Source organism: Oncorhynchus gorbuscha, linkage group LG14 (assembly GCF_021184085.1).
Source record: "Oncorhynchus gorbuscha isolate QuinsamMale2020 ecotype Even-year linkage group LG14, OgorEven_v1.0, whole genome shotgun sequence".
NCBI classification, from domain to species: domain Eukaryota; kingdom Metazoa; phylum Chordata; class Actinopteri; order Salmoniformes; family Salmonidae; genus Oncorhynchus; species Oncorhynchus gorbuscha.
This window is the reverse complement of record NC_060186.1, coordinates 22,995,958-23,008,720: the sequence shown is the minus strand read 5'-3', so window position 1 is coordinate 23,008,720 and position 12,763 is coordinate 22,995,958. Positions and strand designations below refer to the sequence as shown.

General features: G+C 46.8%; 1 protein-coding gene across 3 annotated transcripts in view; it reads right to left on the bottom strand.

Moving 5' to 3' along the window:
- The window catches only part of LOC123994653 (dedicator of cytokinesis protein 4-like), a 162,604-nt gene that overhangs the window by 66,287 nt on the left and 83,554 nt on the right, over nt 1-12,763 (bottom strand). For all 3 annotated transcript variants that reach the window (XM_046297507.1, XM_046297509.1, XM_046297508.1), the window contains exons 13-17: nt 11,291-11,416; nt 5,390-5,514; nt 4,651-4,813; nt 2,845-2,951; nt 740-893 (exon numbers count right to left, since the gene is read on the bottom strand). In XM_046297507.1, the coding sequence (XP_046153463.1) occupies nt 740-893; nt 2,845-2,951; nt 4,651-4,813; nt 5,390-5,514; nt 11,291-11,416 (675 nt within the window). The remainder of the gene's footprint in view (nt 1-739; nt 894-2,844; nt 2,952-4,650; nt 4,814-5,389; nt 5,515-11,290; nt 11,417-12,763) is intronic.

Here is a 12,763-nt window from a genome sequence, read left to right as displayed (position 1 = left end):
AGAGACTGTTGACTCTTGGTTCTTAGACACAGACAGAGAAACAACTTTGCATCACTATTTGGGAAATCTAGAACATTTCTGTCAAAGCAATATGAGGGCGTATGGTTTAAGTGTTATAATTGAATTACTGAAGCTCCTTCTGGGGAAAAATAACAATGCAATTCTATTCTATTTAAAAGATTTAATAAGACAACACATTTACATTCAAACAATCCATAAAAATCAAAATAATGACGCCATCTCATAATGTAGCGAGCTTTAAAAAGACATAAAGCAATTCACCCAGTGTTAAAATCCCCAGACGATATGAATAAAATATCCGGGTTGAAGAATAAAGGACTCCACCTGCACTCCACCTGCACTTCTGAAGGTGTCTGCAACATGCTGTCAGTCTAGATGTGAGGAAGTACCTGTATTTCCCCAGACAATAAACTAGACATATTCCTTGCACAATGTCTCGACTCACTTTGTGCAGCTCACATTTCAGAATATTTACACGGAGTGGTAGACCGTTTGAGAATTCAACAATTCTACAGTAATATTCAAGGCAAGACAACAACTCCGGACGAGTCAGAAACAGACCCGATTACACTTTACACTAGTAAGTGATCTGTCGCTGGATAATAGATCCATTGAAAGTTGGAGCAGGCCTACAGTGGTGTGGGAAAGGTGTGGGTCTACTGGTTCGGGTGTAGGGTCTACCGTGCAGATGCATGCTCTAGTGCTTTTGACGTCTTACCATTCTGTGTGAGTTTAGTGGAGCAGAGGAAGGAGGTGATCCAAAAACATTCCTTAGTGCTTTTCACAGCCTGGTTGTTGCCGGGCAGATTGGCTTTGGAGAAGGGCAGCTTGAGGTAGCAGCTCGAGTCCTGGAGGTTAGCATTCTCCTCACACTGAAAGGAGCAGAGATGCAGCAGTGGGTTAGAGCCACTACAGGAGGCTGGAGAAAAAGGCTAATGTACCACGGTATTTGGTTCGTTACTTAAACTGCATTCTCAAACATTAAGGAGTTTCTTCCACTACAATATGCTGCTTCCATACACCCCGGAAAGTGCTCATGGTGGGATTTAATATATTATTATTATTATTACCACCATCATTCAAACTACAGTATATTTCTTTCAATTAAACGTTGCAAAGGGCTGGGGACACTATAAAGTGAGCACGGTGCATTTTCCATTTCTCAGACTTTAAATGATTTTAGCCATGCTTTCTAATGTATCGGCAGAGACTGGAGAGTATTTTGAAGCTCGTGTTTAAGTGTGTTCTGACTAACAGTTCAGGCAGGCTACTCCCACGCTGATGCCTACACGTGGTTAGTGCTGAATCCCTCTTCCTCATTTTGGCGATGAGGAACTAGGCCGCGCCAATTGTTTTGCCCTGACTTCCATCAGACGGTAAGTGGATTTTCTACGCCAATGGAAAACAACACAACACGACCCCCCCTCAACTCCCCTAAAATCCTACGGAGAACCGGCTGTCTCAGGTAAATAGCACATGTGAGATCCACAAAAGGGGAGACGCATGTACGCACTTCAAAGCGCACGGCTCCAAAAGCAGCTGCATTTGTTATGAATTATAGCACTTCACGCATCTGAAGCCAGGCCAAGGTGATTTTTTAAATCTCTCGGTTTCTCGTGCGTTAGGGGAAATGACCTGTCCGCAGTGGGAGTCTTCTTAATGAGGTGGTGAGCTGGACGAGGAAAGAGCAGCGGGGTGAACCTGCAAGAGAGCCAAGCCCAGAACCACAGGGAGGGAGTGGCTGCATAACGGTTCTTCCCACTGTCTCAACTCCTCTGTTCTCTCCCTGTAGGACTGTCCAACTAAGATGGGTCTAGACAACCTATAACCTGTCGGTCTCTCTACAGTACCTTGGATTATATTGTCTCTCTTTCAGGACAAAACCTCTTTAACCCTGCCTGTGTGTCTTTCTCCGTCTCAGAATAGTCCAGACTATCCACAACCCGTGCATGCTCTCTTACCCTGCCTTAGGTGCTAACGAGCCCTGCCCGTCTCGCAGAACAGTTCCTTGCTAGCCTGCAGCGAACTATTGGGTGCTCTGTTACCTCCGTCTCTGCAGCTTATGCTCCCTAGCCCCGTCTACCTCAACCTGCAATTACTCAGAGCTACACCCAAAACAGGCCCCGTAGTGTAGAGCTATGTTTAATTGGCAATGCCTGAGGGTTGGTTTAGCTGCTGTTTGCTTTGGACAGGGCATGTGTTAAGTGGAGAGCTTACTGGGGTAGCAATAAAAACCAGCTGGGATGGCAAGCGCCTGTTTATGACAGAGTATAAGCTGGAAAAGTCTCAACGGGAAATAGCCGTGTGAGCATGTGATGTGTGTGTGTGTGTATTTGTGCATGTTTGAGTGAGTGCTCACAGAAAATACCCACCCACCCAGCACACACACACACACACACACACACACACACACACACACACACACACACACACACACACACACACACACACACACACACACACACACACACACACACACACACACACACACACACACACACACACACACACTCCAGCCATGTCTCACAGTTAGTGGACATCACATACACAGATATTACTCGTCATCCTGCTAGCCTGCTCATTGCTGAAGCATCTGACCCACCTAAGCCTTCACTGTGGAGCCATGCAGCCACAATCAATAATAATACCGGGACTGAATTATTATGGCGTTTTCCCCCCTCAAGGTCTCAAAGAGACGTGCGTTAAACGGCATGGACTGACTCATCCGCCACTAACGTGGAGCGCCTACCTAAGTGACGACTACCACAGTGGACGGGTGAGAAATGACTGCGTGTGTGCGTGCGCACAGTAGGACTCGGGTACCTTGTGAATGATGAGCTCGTGGGTGCCGTCCGGCAGTGTCCGTCCGTCTTCCTGCATCAGATGAACGAAGGAGTAGCCAAACAGCTTCTTCTCTCCTTTGTCTTTGGCTGTGGAACACCGCACACATTCCAACGTCACTATCCCGGGAAAACACACAGGTCGCCGCTACTCTCGGCTACCCTACGATCAGACAGCTATACTATAGAGCACTAGACGGCGCCGTTACGCATCACAGGTGGCACCTTAATTGGGGATGATGGCACTACAGCAATGGCTGGAATGGAGTTCATTCCATTTACTCCACTCCAGCCATTATTATGAGCCATCCTCCCCTCACCAGACACCCGTGTTATGCATCCGTTCAACCCGAAAGCTCTAATCTCTATTTTAAGAGCCTCGGGGGAAGTGAGGGAAAATGGCACCTTTAAGGTAGCAGGTAGAAAAACAACACCTATGAGTCATAGTTGTGTAGAGGCTGCAGTATGCCCATAAGGGCAGCCTTGTGTCAGAGCAGGAAGTGGACATCACATAAGATGTGTTCCTTAATGTCGTGGGAGAGGGAGACATACCGAGACTCGCTCAACTGGAAGAGGAATATGAGGAGATTCTGAGACACAGGCCCTTTTTACACTGACAAATGTTGAAGGAGATTCTTGAGCCGTATCGGGGGGAAAAAATCCAGAAGAGACTCATTACTGTCATGTAAAGCTGTGAAATGCTCACGTCTAGCTAGCTAGCAATAACTGCTTTTGTCTTGAAGCTAAAATGTAATGAGTGTACGGACAATCATTTCATTTATTGTTGTCTACACATGCTTGTGGATTGTTGCATTATTCAAGTGTGTAATATTGTTAAGATGAAGACATATTTCTTGCATACCCTTACAAAAAAGATTGCAGTCAGAGTACAGTATAACTGCAGTCCTTCTGCAATTACTGTGTCCAAAATACCACAGTCGGCTGAAGGTACAGCACTTTTACTGCGGTTTCAAAACTGCAACGTTGCTTTGTGAGGGTAGTTTAATAGTTTGTTGTTAACATGCTTACTGGCTAGCGGCTACACTATAGGCTAACGTGACTGGGAGATTTACGGTCAATTTTAAGCTGCAGTGCAAGAATGTCTGTTGCCAAGCCCCCAAACTCTCTCTCTGCAACAACAACAACGCCCAAAAGGCTGGCAAAAGGCGTATAGCTGAGTCACACTGTACTGTACCGTTGCACCCTCCCTGCATACCTTATAAGCTTACGATAACATGACCGTCCATTGCTAATGTCAATTGAAAAGTTAACGTACATATTATGTCAATTGAAAAGTTAACGTACATATTATGTCAATTGAAATCACATCGTGGTGCCTCCGCTGCAACTCTTAAATCTAAATAAGCCCACAGATCTCTGTAAATGTCTCCCCTGACCTCTGACCCAACTGTGACCTCTGACCTTGCGGCTTCTGCCCCACACATTGTCGCCAATTTAGCGACTTGGTCACTATACAAATGGAGGATTCTTTGACGAAAGCAAAGTTTGAAGGACAATTATTATTTCAATTAAAAATCATTATTTATAACCTTGTCAATGTCTTGACTATATTTCCTATTCATTTTGTAACTCATTTCATGTATGTTTTCATGGGAAACAAGGACATTTCTAAGTGACCCCAAACTTTTGAACGGTAGTGTATATAGTAATATTGGAGTACACACATACACACACACACACAACCAGAATAACGTACACACACAAGTATCCTTCTTCCCCCCACACAAACAATACACTATCCCAGAGTAGTGGTGGAGTAGTGTCTTACTGGAGCAGTGTCTGAACTCAAAGCGGACATGAGAGCCCCTGAACATGTCCACAGGGATGGGTAGTTTGATCTGCTCAGCCCAGTGGGGACTGTTGTTGTGGTAGAGCACAAAGGAGTGGTATACATCCCCACCAGGCTCCCCTGAACCAGCCGCTACATAACTCTGGAGGAGAGAGAGAACAGGAGAGAGGTAGAGAGGTAGGGCGGTAGAGAAAGGGGGAGGATAAAGAGAGGGGAGAGAAAGGAGGGAGGAGAGAGAGGATAGACGGGGAGAGAGGGGAGAGGAAAGAGGAAAGAGAGTGGGGAGAGAGGGGTGTTAATAGGTAGGTGGAGATGAAAGAAATGGCGAGAGGAGGGAGATTGCAGGACACACACACTGTTTACTGGACCTGTGACGCACAGCACTCTCTGTCTCTTGCTCTGTACGGAGTGAGTGACAGGGTTGCATGCAGAGGAGAGCTCTACTGGCAACAGAATCAAATCTATTTTCTGTGTATGGCAGCAGCATCCTGTCTGATCAGGAAACCACAGTGTTTTTACAGAGAAAATGAGTAACCTACCAATGGACCAACACTCATCCTCATCAACACTCAACCAGACGTACCCATATAGGCCTTCGACATCAGCCTGACTGATACAGTACAGCTATGAGAATTGAAAGCCCAATCATGGCTGTAATAAGAAAAACTAAATTTGCTCAAAGTAATGAATGGAGTAATTAAGGAATGTGTCATCTTACCTTCATGACCTGGCCTTCGATGTCCAGCACATAGACCGTGATCTCCACGTTCCTAGCAACACTCTTCCCTCCTTTCTCAAACTCTCCTTTCTCCAGCGTCACGTACAGGTCATTCCTCATCTCTCCTGCAGGAGAGTGAACAGAGTGGTTCAAAGAACAAGAAAGAAAGCCCGCCGCACACTCTGTGTGTGGGTAAACCTAAGCCACGTTTCGGCCTGCGGTGCCGCGTTCTCCTTAGTGGTCGAAGTAACAGACGCCCTCATCTAGTGTTTGATTGATTCTATTTTCAATGTAGAAACATATTAGTCATTTACTTCATTCTACAGCTAGAGGACTCCTGATATTTCCAGGAGTGAAAGGTATATATTTTTTGGTCTGTCTGTTGTGTTCTAGTATGGCCTTTTTGCTAGCGAGGGCCAATAACTTTAAGTGATGCCTGTCTACCCAGTGGCCTACTTGGTGTGCGAACTGCTGACTGCTATTAAATCTCAGGTGATTGTTGACACATCAACCAGGATCGAGGGGTAGATCAATTTGTGACTTGTTTTTGTAACCAGTGGCAGTATTGGAGGGGGAGTGGTTTCATCTCTCCTAGACAATCAGCAATTAGTACAGGGAGGTGTAAGTGGCGGTCGTGTCATTGGCGGTTATGTCACAAAAACTAAGACCGTCGCCGAAACAAAGTTGTTCGAGGAAGGCTCCACACCACTCTCTCACCTCTCCCGATAGGCTTTACAGACTCTTCCCACTCCTTGGCTGCTACCGTTCTAATGTAATGTATACTGCGCAAACATCCCATGTGGAATTCTGTGTTCTCTGGCACATGTTTGGAATAGCGGCCAAGAACGCAGAGTTCATCTAAGCCTATGCTGCCCTTCAGTCCCTTGACGTTTTGGCCCTGACGGAGACATGGAGCACCCCAGAGAACACTGCTAATCCCGATGCTCTTCCTTCATCGGACTATGTTTTCTCTCATAGTCTGAGAGCATCTGGTCATTGTGGTGGTGGAACAGGGCTACTCATTTCTCCTAAGCGGAGATTTTCTCTTTTCTGCCTCTCTCACCTGTCCATCTCCTGATTTGAATTCCATGCTGTCACTGTCACTTGTCCACTCAAGCTTAACATTATTGTCATCCATCGCCCACCAGGTGCCCTTGGAGAATTGCTCAATGAGCTTCACATCTTGATAAGCTCCTTTCCTGACAATGGCTCACCGGCTCTTCGTACTTGGCAACTTTAACCTCCCAACATCTTCTTTCGATTCGTTACTTTCCAACTCTCTCTTTCCCTCCTCGCCTCTTTTCACCTCACCCTTTCGCAATCCCCACCAACTCACAAGGCACGCAATATTCTTGACCTCTTTGCTAGAGGCTGTTCGCCTACTAATCTCACTGCAATCCTTATCCAGGTCACTACTTTGCTTCCTTTCTGTCTCCTTTCCTCCAACCCTAACCGCTCAGCCCCTACCCAGATGCTCATGCACTGTCCCAATATTCACTCTTCTATCCTATCATCCTTCTCCCTCCTGTCTCCTGATTCTGCATCTTCAACTCTACTCTCCTCCCTTTCCACATTCTATGACTCGCACTGTCCCTTCTCCTCCCGGCCAGGTCGGCCCTCCCCTCCATCTCCTTGGCTGAGTGACTCATTGCGAGCGTACAGAACAGGGACGAGGGCAGCTGAGCAAAAATAGCGCAGAACTAAACTTCCAGAGGACCTATCATCCTTTCCCTCCCTCATCTCTACCTTCTCTTCCTATGTATTCCTCTGTAAGTGGCTGAAGCCACTTTCAATTTCAAGCGTCTGCCTCTAACCCTAGGAAACTCTTTTCTACCTTCTCCTCCCTCCTTAACCCTCCATCCCTGCAGAGTACTTTGTCAACCACTTTGGAAAAAAAGGTTGACTACATCCACTACTTATTCACTCAGCCTATTGAGTCCACTGGTTTCAATCACACAGAACTACCCGTATGCCTTGAACTCTTTCTCCCCTCTCTCTCCAGATGATATCATGTGACTAGTAAGGTCTGGCCGCCCGACAACCAGCCCGCTCGACCCCATCCCCTCCTCCCTTCTCCAGACCATCTCTGGAGACCTTCTCCCATTCCTCATCAACTCATCCCTGACCACTGGCTGTGTCCCCTCTGAGTTGCTCCCCTCATCTGACGTCGAAAACTATAGACCTGTATCCCTTTTTTATTTGATTTCCAAAACACTTGAGTGTGCTGTCTGATCAACTTTCTTGTTATTTCTCTCAAAACGATCTTCTTGATCCCAACCGGGTCACTCAACTGAGACTGATCTTCTCGGAGGCTCTCCTCACTGCCAAAGCTGACTCTCTCTCCTCTGTTCTCATTCTCCTAAATCTATCCCCTGCCTTCGACACTGAACCATCAGATCCTCCTATCCACCATCTCAGGGCGGAGCCTCTCAGGCTATACACACTCTTGGATTGCATCCTACCCTGCAATGTGGAGAGGATGTGTGTCTGCATTCCATACTCTCACTACTGGTGTCCCCCAGGGCTCGGTTCTAAGCCCTTTCCTCTTCTCTCTATACACCAAGACACTCGGCTCTGCAAGAAGGTAAGGCCTGCCCACTCAAAGATCTCGCCATCACAGTTGACAGTGTTGCCCTTCCATAGTGCAAAGAACCTTTGTGTGAAACTGGACAACACCCTGTCATTCTCTGCAAACATCAAAGCAGTGACTTGCCCCTGCAGGTTCACGCTCTGCAACATCTGTAGAGTACGACCCTACCTCACACAGGAAGCGGTGCAGGTCCTAATCCAGGCACTTATCCTTTCCCGTCTGGACTACTGCAACTCATTGTTGGCATGGCTCCCCGCTTGTGCCATCAAACCCCTACAACTTATCCAGAACGCTGCAGCCCACCTGGTTTTCAACCTTCCCAAGTTCTCTCATGTCACCCCACTCCTCCTCAGTTGAAGCTTGCATCCACTACAAGACCATGGGGCTTACCTACGGAACAGCAAGATAAACTGCCTCTCCCTACCTTCATGCTATGCTGTAACCCTACACCCCAACCCGAGCACTCCGTTCTGCCACCTCAGGTCTCTTGGACCTCCCACCCCTACGGGAGGGCAGCTCCCGCGCAGTCCAGCCCAATGGTGGAACCAGCTTCCCCCTGAAGCTAGGACAGCAGGGTCCCTGTCCATCTTCCAGAAAACATCTGAAATCATACCTCTTCAAACAGCATCTCAAATAATCCTCCTCGTCACCACGACCCCCCCCCCCCCCCCAAAAAAAAAAAAAACCTTAATCAGCACTTGCACTTATTGAGGAAAAATGTACTTCCTGTGCCTGTCCCACCTAGCTATATTAAGATTAATACACTAACTTTAAGTCGCTCTGGATAAGAGCGTCTGCTAAATGACAAATGTAAAATGTGAAAGTTCCCTGTCATGTGTGTTAGTATAAATACATGTAAAGCCAACCAGGAATTTTTCGTGCTGTTCAGTGGTCATTTACATTTGACGTAATACACATACATGTTCGAGTTAAATGTCAGTACAGAGTTAAATAAGTTAAGGAGAAAAGTCTGTTCATGTCTATCAGCAAAGAGGAGACCAATGCATTGACACATCACAGTGTCAGCAAGGATAGGGTGACCTCCTCACCCCATTGACAGACATGGACGTGACAGGGACTGACAGGGTTGGCACAGGGCACAGATCTGTTTTCAGGGCAGGTGGGTCTGAGGGCTCGGGAATCTGAACATTCCACAAAAACAACTTCCCAAAGTCAGTCAGCAGGCGTACAGCTAAGTCACACTGGACTGTACAGTGGCACCCTCCCTGCATACCTCATAAGCTTACAATAACATGTACAATATGACAAATACATCTGTGTTTTTCCAAAGGCTTGGTTTTCACTTGCGCCTGCACTTTCAGACATTTCTGTTGCACTTACAGGTGTGTGTGGGGCTTAGGAAGTAGAGTGGACGTATAGTCACAGTAAGACATTACGGCTAAGCAACTGACCATTAAAGATGGCGGGTGACATCGATGCCATGTGGCTACACACACACACACACAGTCGTCTAGTGATAACACGTTCATGTGCTATTCCATCACCTCATCAGACTCTTTTAATTCCATCCTCACTTACAGTCTGATCTGCTGGGAAGTGTTTTTTGTTTGTTGTTGCTGTACATCGATAACTGAAGTATCCGAGCCAGTGAGAAGTGTTAGAGCTGTATTGAGATAGGTGTACACACACACACACACACACACACACACACACACACACACACACACACACACACACACACACACACACACACACACACACACACACACACACACACACACACACACACACACACACACACACACACACACACGAGTAGCTGCCTCATACCTCCTGGGGAGGTCTGTCTGTAACTTCACCGCCTAGAGAATAATTACAGGAAAGGACACATGTATACGCTCAGAGGCAGCCTTTGGACTGGAGCAGAAATTAGAAGGGCAGTCTTGGGCAGGAAATAGTCGAGTGGTGGCGGTGTTTTAAAAATAGTTATTTTTTGGAGAAGTAGCACAACGCAACATCTGCACGAGAGAACACGGGTCCGTATCCGCTTCAGAGAATGGTTAGCCACAGAATAGAAACGAGAGGAAGTCATCTTCTTTTAGCCCGTGTGTGTGTGTGTGTGTGTGTGTGTGTGTGTGTGTGTGTGTGTGTGTGTGTGTGTGTGTGTGTGTGTGTGTGTGTGTGTGTGTGTGTGTGTGTGTAAATAGCTCTCCCCATCTCTATCTAATGGTGTTACCATGGTGATGCCTATTAGCCAGTTGAGTTGGACTCACACACACACACACACACACACACACACACACACACACACACACACACACACACACACACACACACACACACACACACACACACACACACACACACACACACACACACACACACACACACACACACACACACACACACACACACACACACAGCCAGGAGGCTGACAGAGAGAGCAGCGCAGCCTGACTATAATCCTCTGCCTACAGGAGCATACGCAGACTAAAATCATTAGCCCAGGGGCACACTGAAAGTGGGAGAAGACTCTCTGACAAAGAGATATATAAATGTTGAGTTGCTGTAAAAGGCAGAACACTAGGGGACACAGCGAACGGTTCCTCTTTTTGTGTTTCTCTATGAAATGAATGTACACATCGATTTTTTCTTAATTCAAACAATGGCTTTGTGTTTATTTCGCAAGTGCATTTTACTGTACACTTTACTATGTACTGTCATTCAGGGCCAATATACAGTCACCTGACAGTTTATTAGGTCATCAAGTATCGGGTTGAACCCCCCTTTTTCCTCCAGAACAAACCACACTTTGCCTGGCGTTCAATTGTTGCTCAATTGTTACCAAGGGACCTAACGTGTGCCAGGAAAAGTTGTCCGAGATGCCGTTCTGCACACCACTGTTGTACTGCGCCGTTATTTGTCTGTTTGCGGCTACCTGTTAGCTTGCACAATACTTACCATTCTCCTTCGACCTCTCTCATCAACGAGCTGTTTTGGCCATCAGGACTGCTGTTGACTGGATGGTTGTGTTTGTAGCACCATTCTCGGTAAACCCTAGACACTGTTGTGCGTGAAAAGCCCAGGAGGCCGGTGGTTTCTGAGATACTGGAACCGGCGTGTTTGCTACCGACGATCATACCTCGCTCAAAGTAGCGTGGGTCACTTGTTTTGCCCATTCTAACGTCAATAGAGCAGGTCTTCTTAATATAGCAGGCCACGTGACTCCATTTTCGTGAACGCGGTGGTTTACCTGGCCACGAGTGTAGATTTACCTGCAAAACCAGTGGAGTACAGACGTGGTTCTGTTTTGACCAAAGAAGAGGCTGGCTACGTGGGCGGTTTCGTACCTGGCATGATGATGTCAGAGAAGCCCAGTTTCTTGGTGATGGACACTCCTCTGGTGAACAACACCATGTACTCTCTCCTCAGCTGTTCAATGTCCCCGTGCAGCAACTGGAGAGATACAGCCAGGCCTGGGAACAGAAGAAGCCCACGCAAAAATGTTTAGAATTAAAGTTAGGAGTCTTGAAAACTTGACATGTTAGTAAGATATGATTCACGTGCGCACGCACACGCACCGTGAGTCAGACTACGGTATGCTTTAAGAAGAAATGACAAGAGAAAGCATTGCTGTCGTCTGCATCTAATATATTGGATGGCATGTAAATAATTGAAAATGTCAGACTGTGGCCCTGGAATAAATCCCCTGCATCTATTTTCAGTATTTTTCATGTTCATAACGTTCCATATCTCCTTGACGCCATGCTAGATATTGCTCCGGTTTTCAGGGAAGTGAAAGAGGCTTTTGGTCAACCAGGCCATCGATCCTGTCATTCTGGGTTTCAGATCACTATGTTCTCGAAATTAGAAACGGTGACATATTTGTCCGGACTGCTAAAATAAGAATCTACAGTACTGTGTGGCCCAAGATGGCAAGGGTTTCATTCCCCCAAACTACAACATCCACACACACACAGACGCACGCACACACACTCCTCAAACAGACTCGTCTGTCACAGCTCAAACCACAGGAAAAAAGAGACAGCGGCCTTGTAACAACACTGAAATCCTTCCACAGTAACGTTATGGTTTTACATGGCACAGTTCAGGCTTGATCAGTAACAAAAGAGACACCCATTAGGTTTGAGGGGGTGGGGGGTGGTTCCACATTGCTTGGGGCATTGCCCTCCTTTTCATGTGGATGAAGCCTAATGGCACAGCACAGCCTCACAGCCACTCCAGGGCCACAATTAGGCAACCCCTGCTTCATTTCCATTCTATACAGTAACACACAGAGTACTCAGTGCTGCCAGCTTGCCTGTCATCGCTTTGACAAACTCTCCCCTCCTCACTGGCTTTTCATCAACTTCACGGCCTTGTGTTGTTCCTGTCCTGTGGAGCATTGTTCTGTCACTTTTGCTGACTCCGTACCTCTCCCCCTCTCTATTCCTGCTTATTCTCTCTCTCCATATTCTCTCTCCCTCGCACTCCATGATTATTCAAACCAATATACATTTCCCACATTCCTCTGCTCCAGATTTTAGCATATTTTTTAAAATGTGTCTCTCCCTTGTTAATTGGCAAGCAGCTAGCTAAAATCTCTCTGGCTGAGAGTCAGGTCCATGGCTGGTTTTGGTTAGTAGTTGGACGCTTTTACACAGCAAGCCCCGCTGCGCAGCACAGCACAGCACTGCACACCACCGCTCCATTTTAATTGTTCCCCTGACAACCAGACCAATGAATTTAAGGCCTTTAATTATGCAAGGTATTCCACCGTCTCCTGCATCAATGATCTCTAAGCGCAGCGAGAGAGAGAAGAT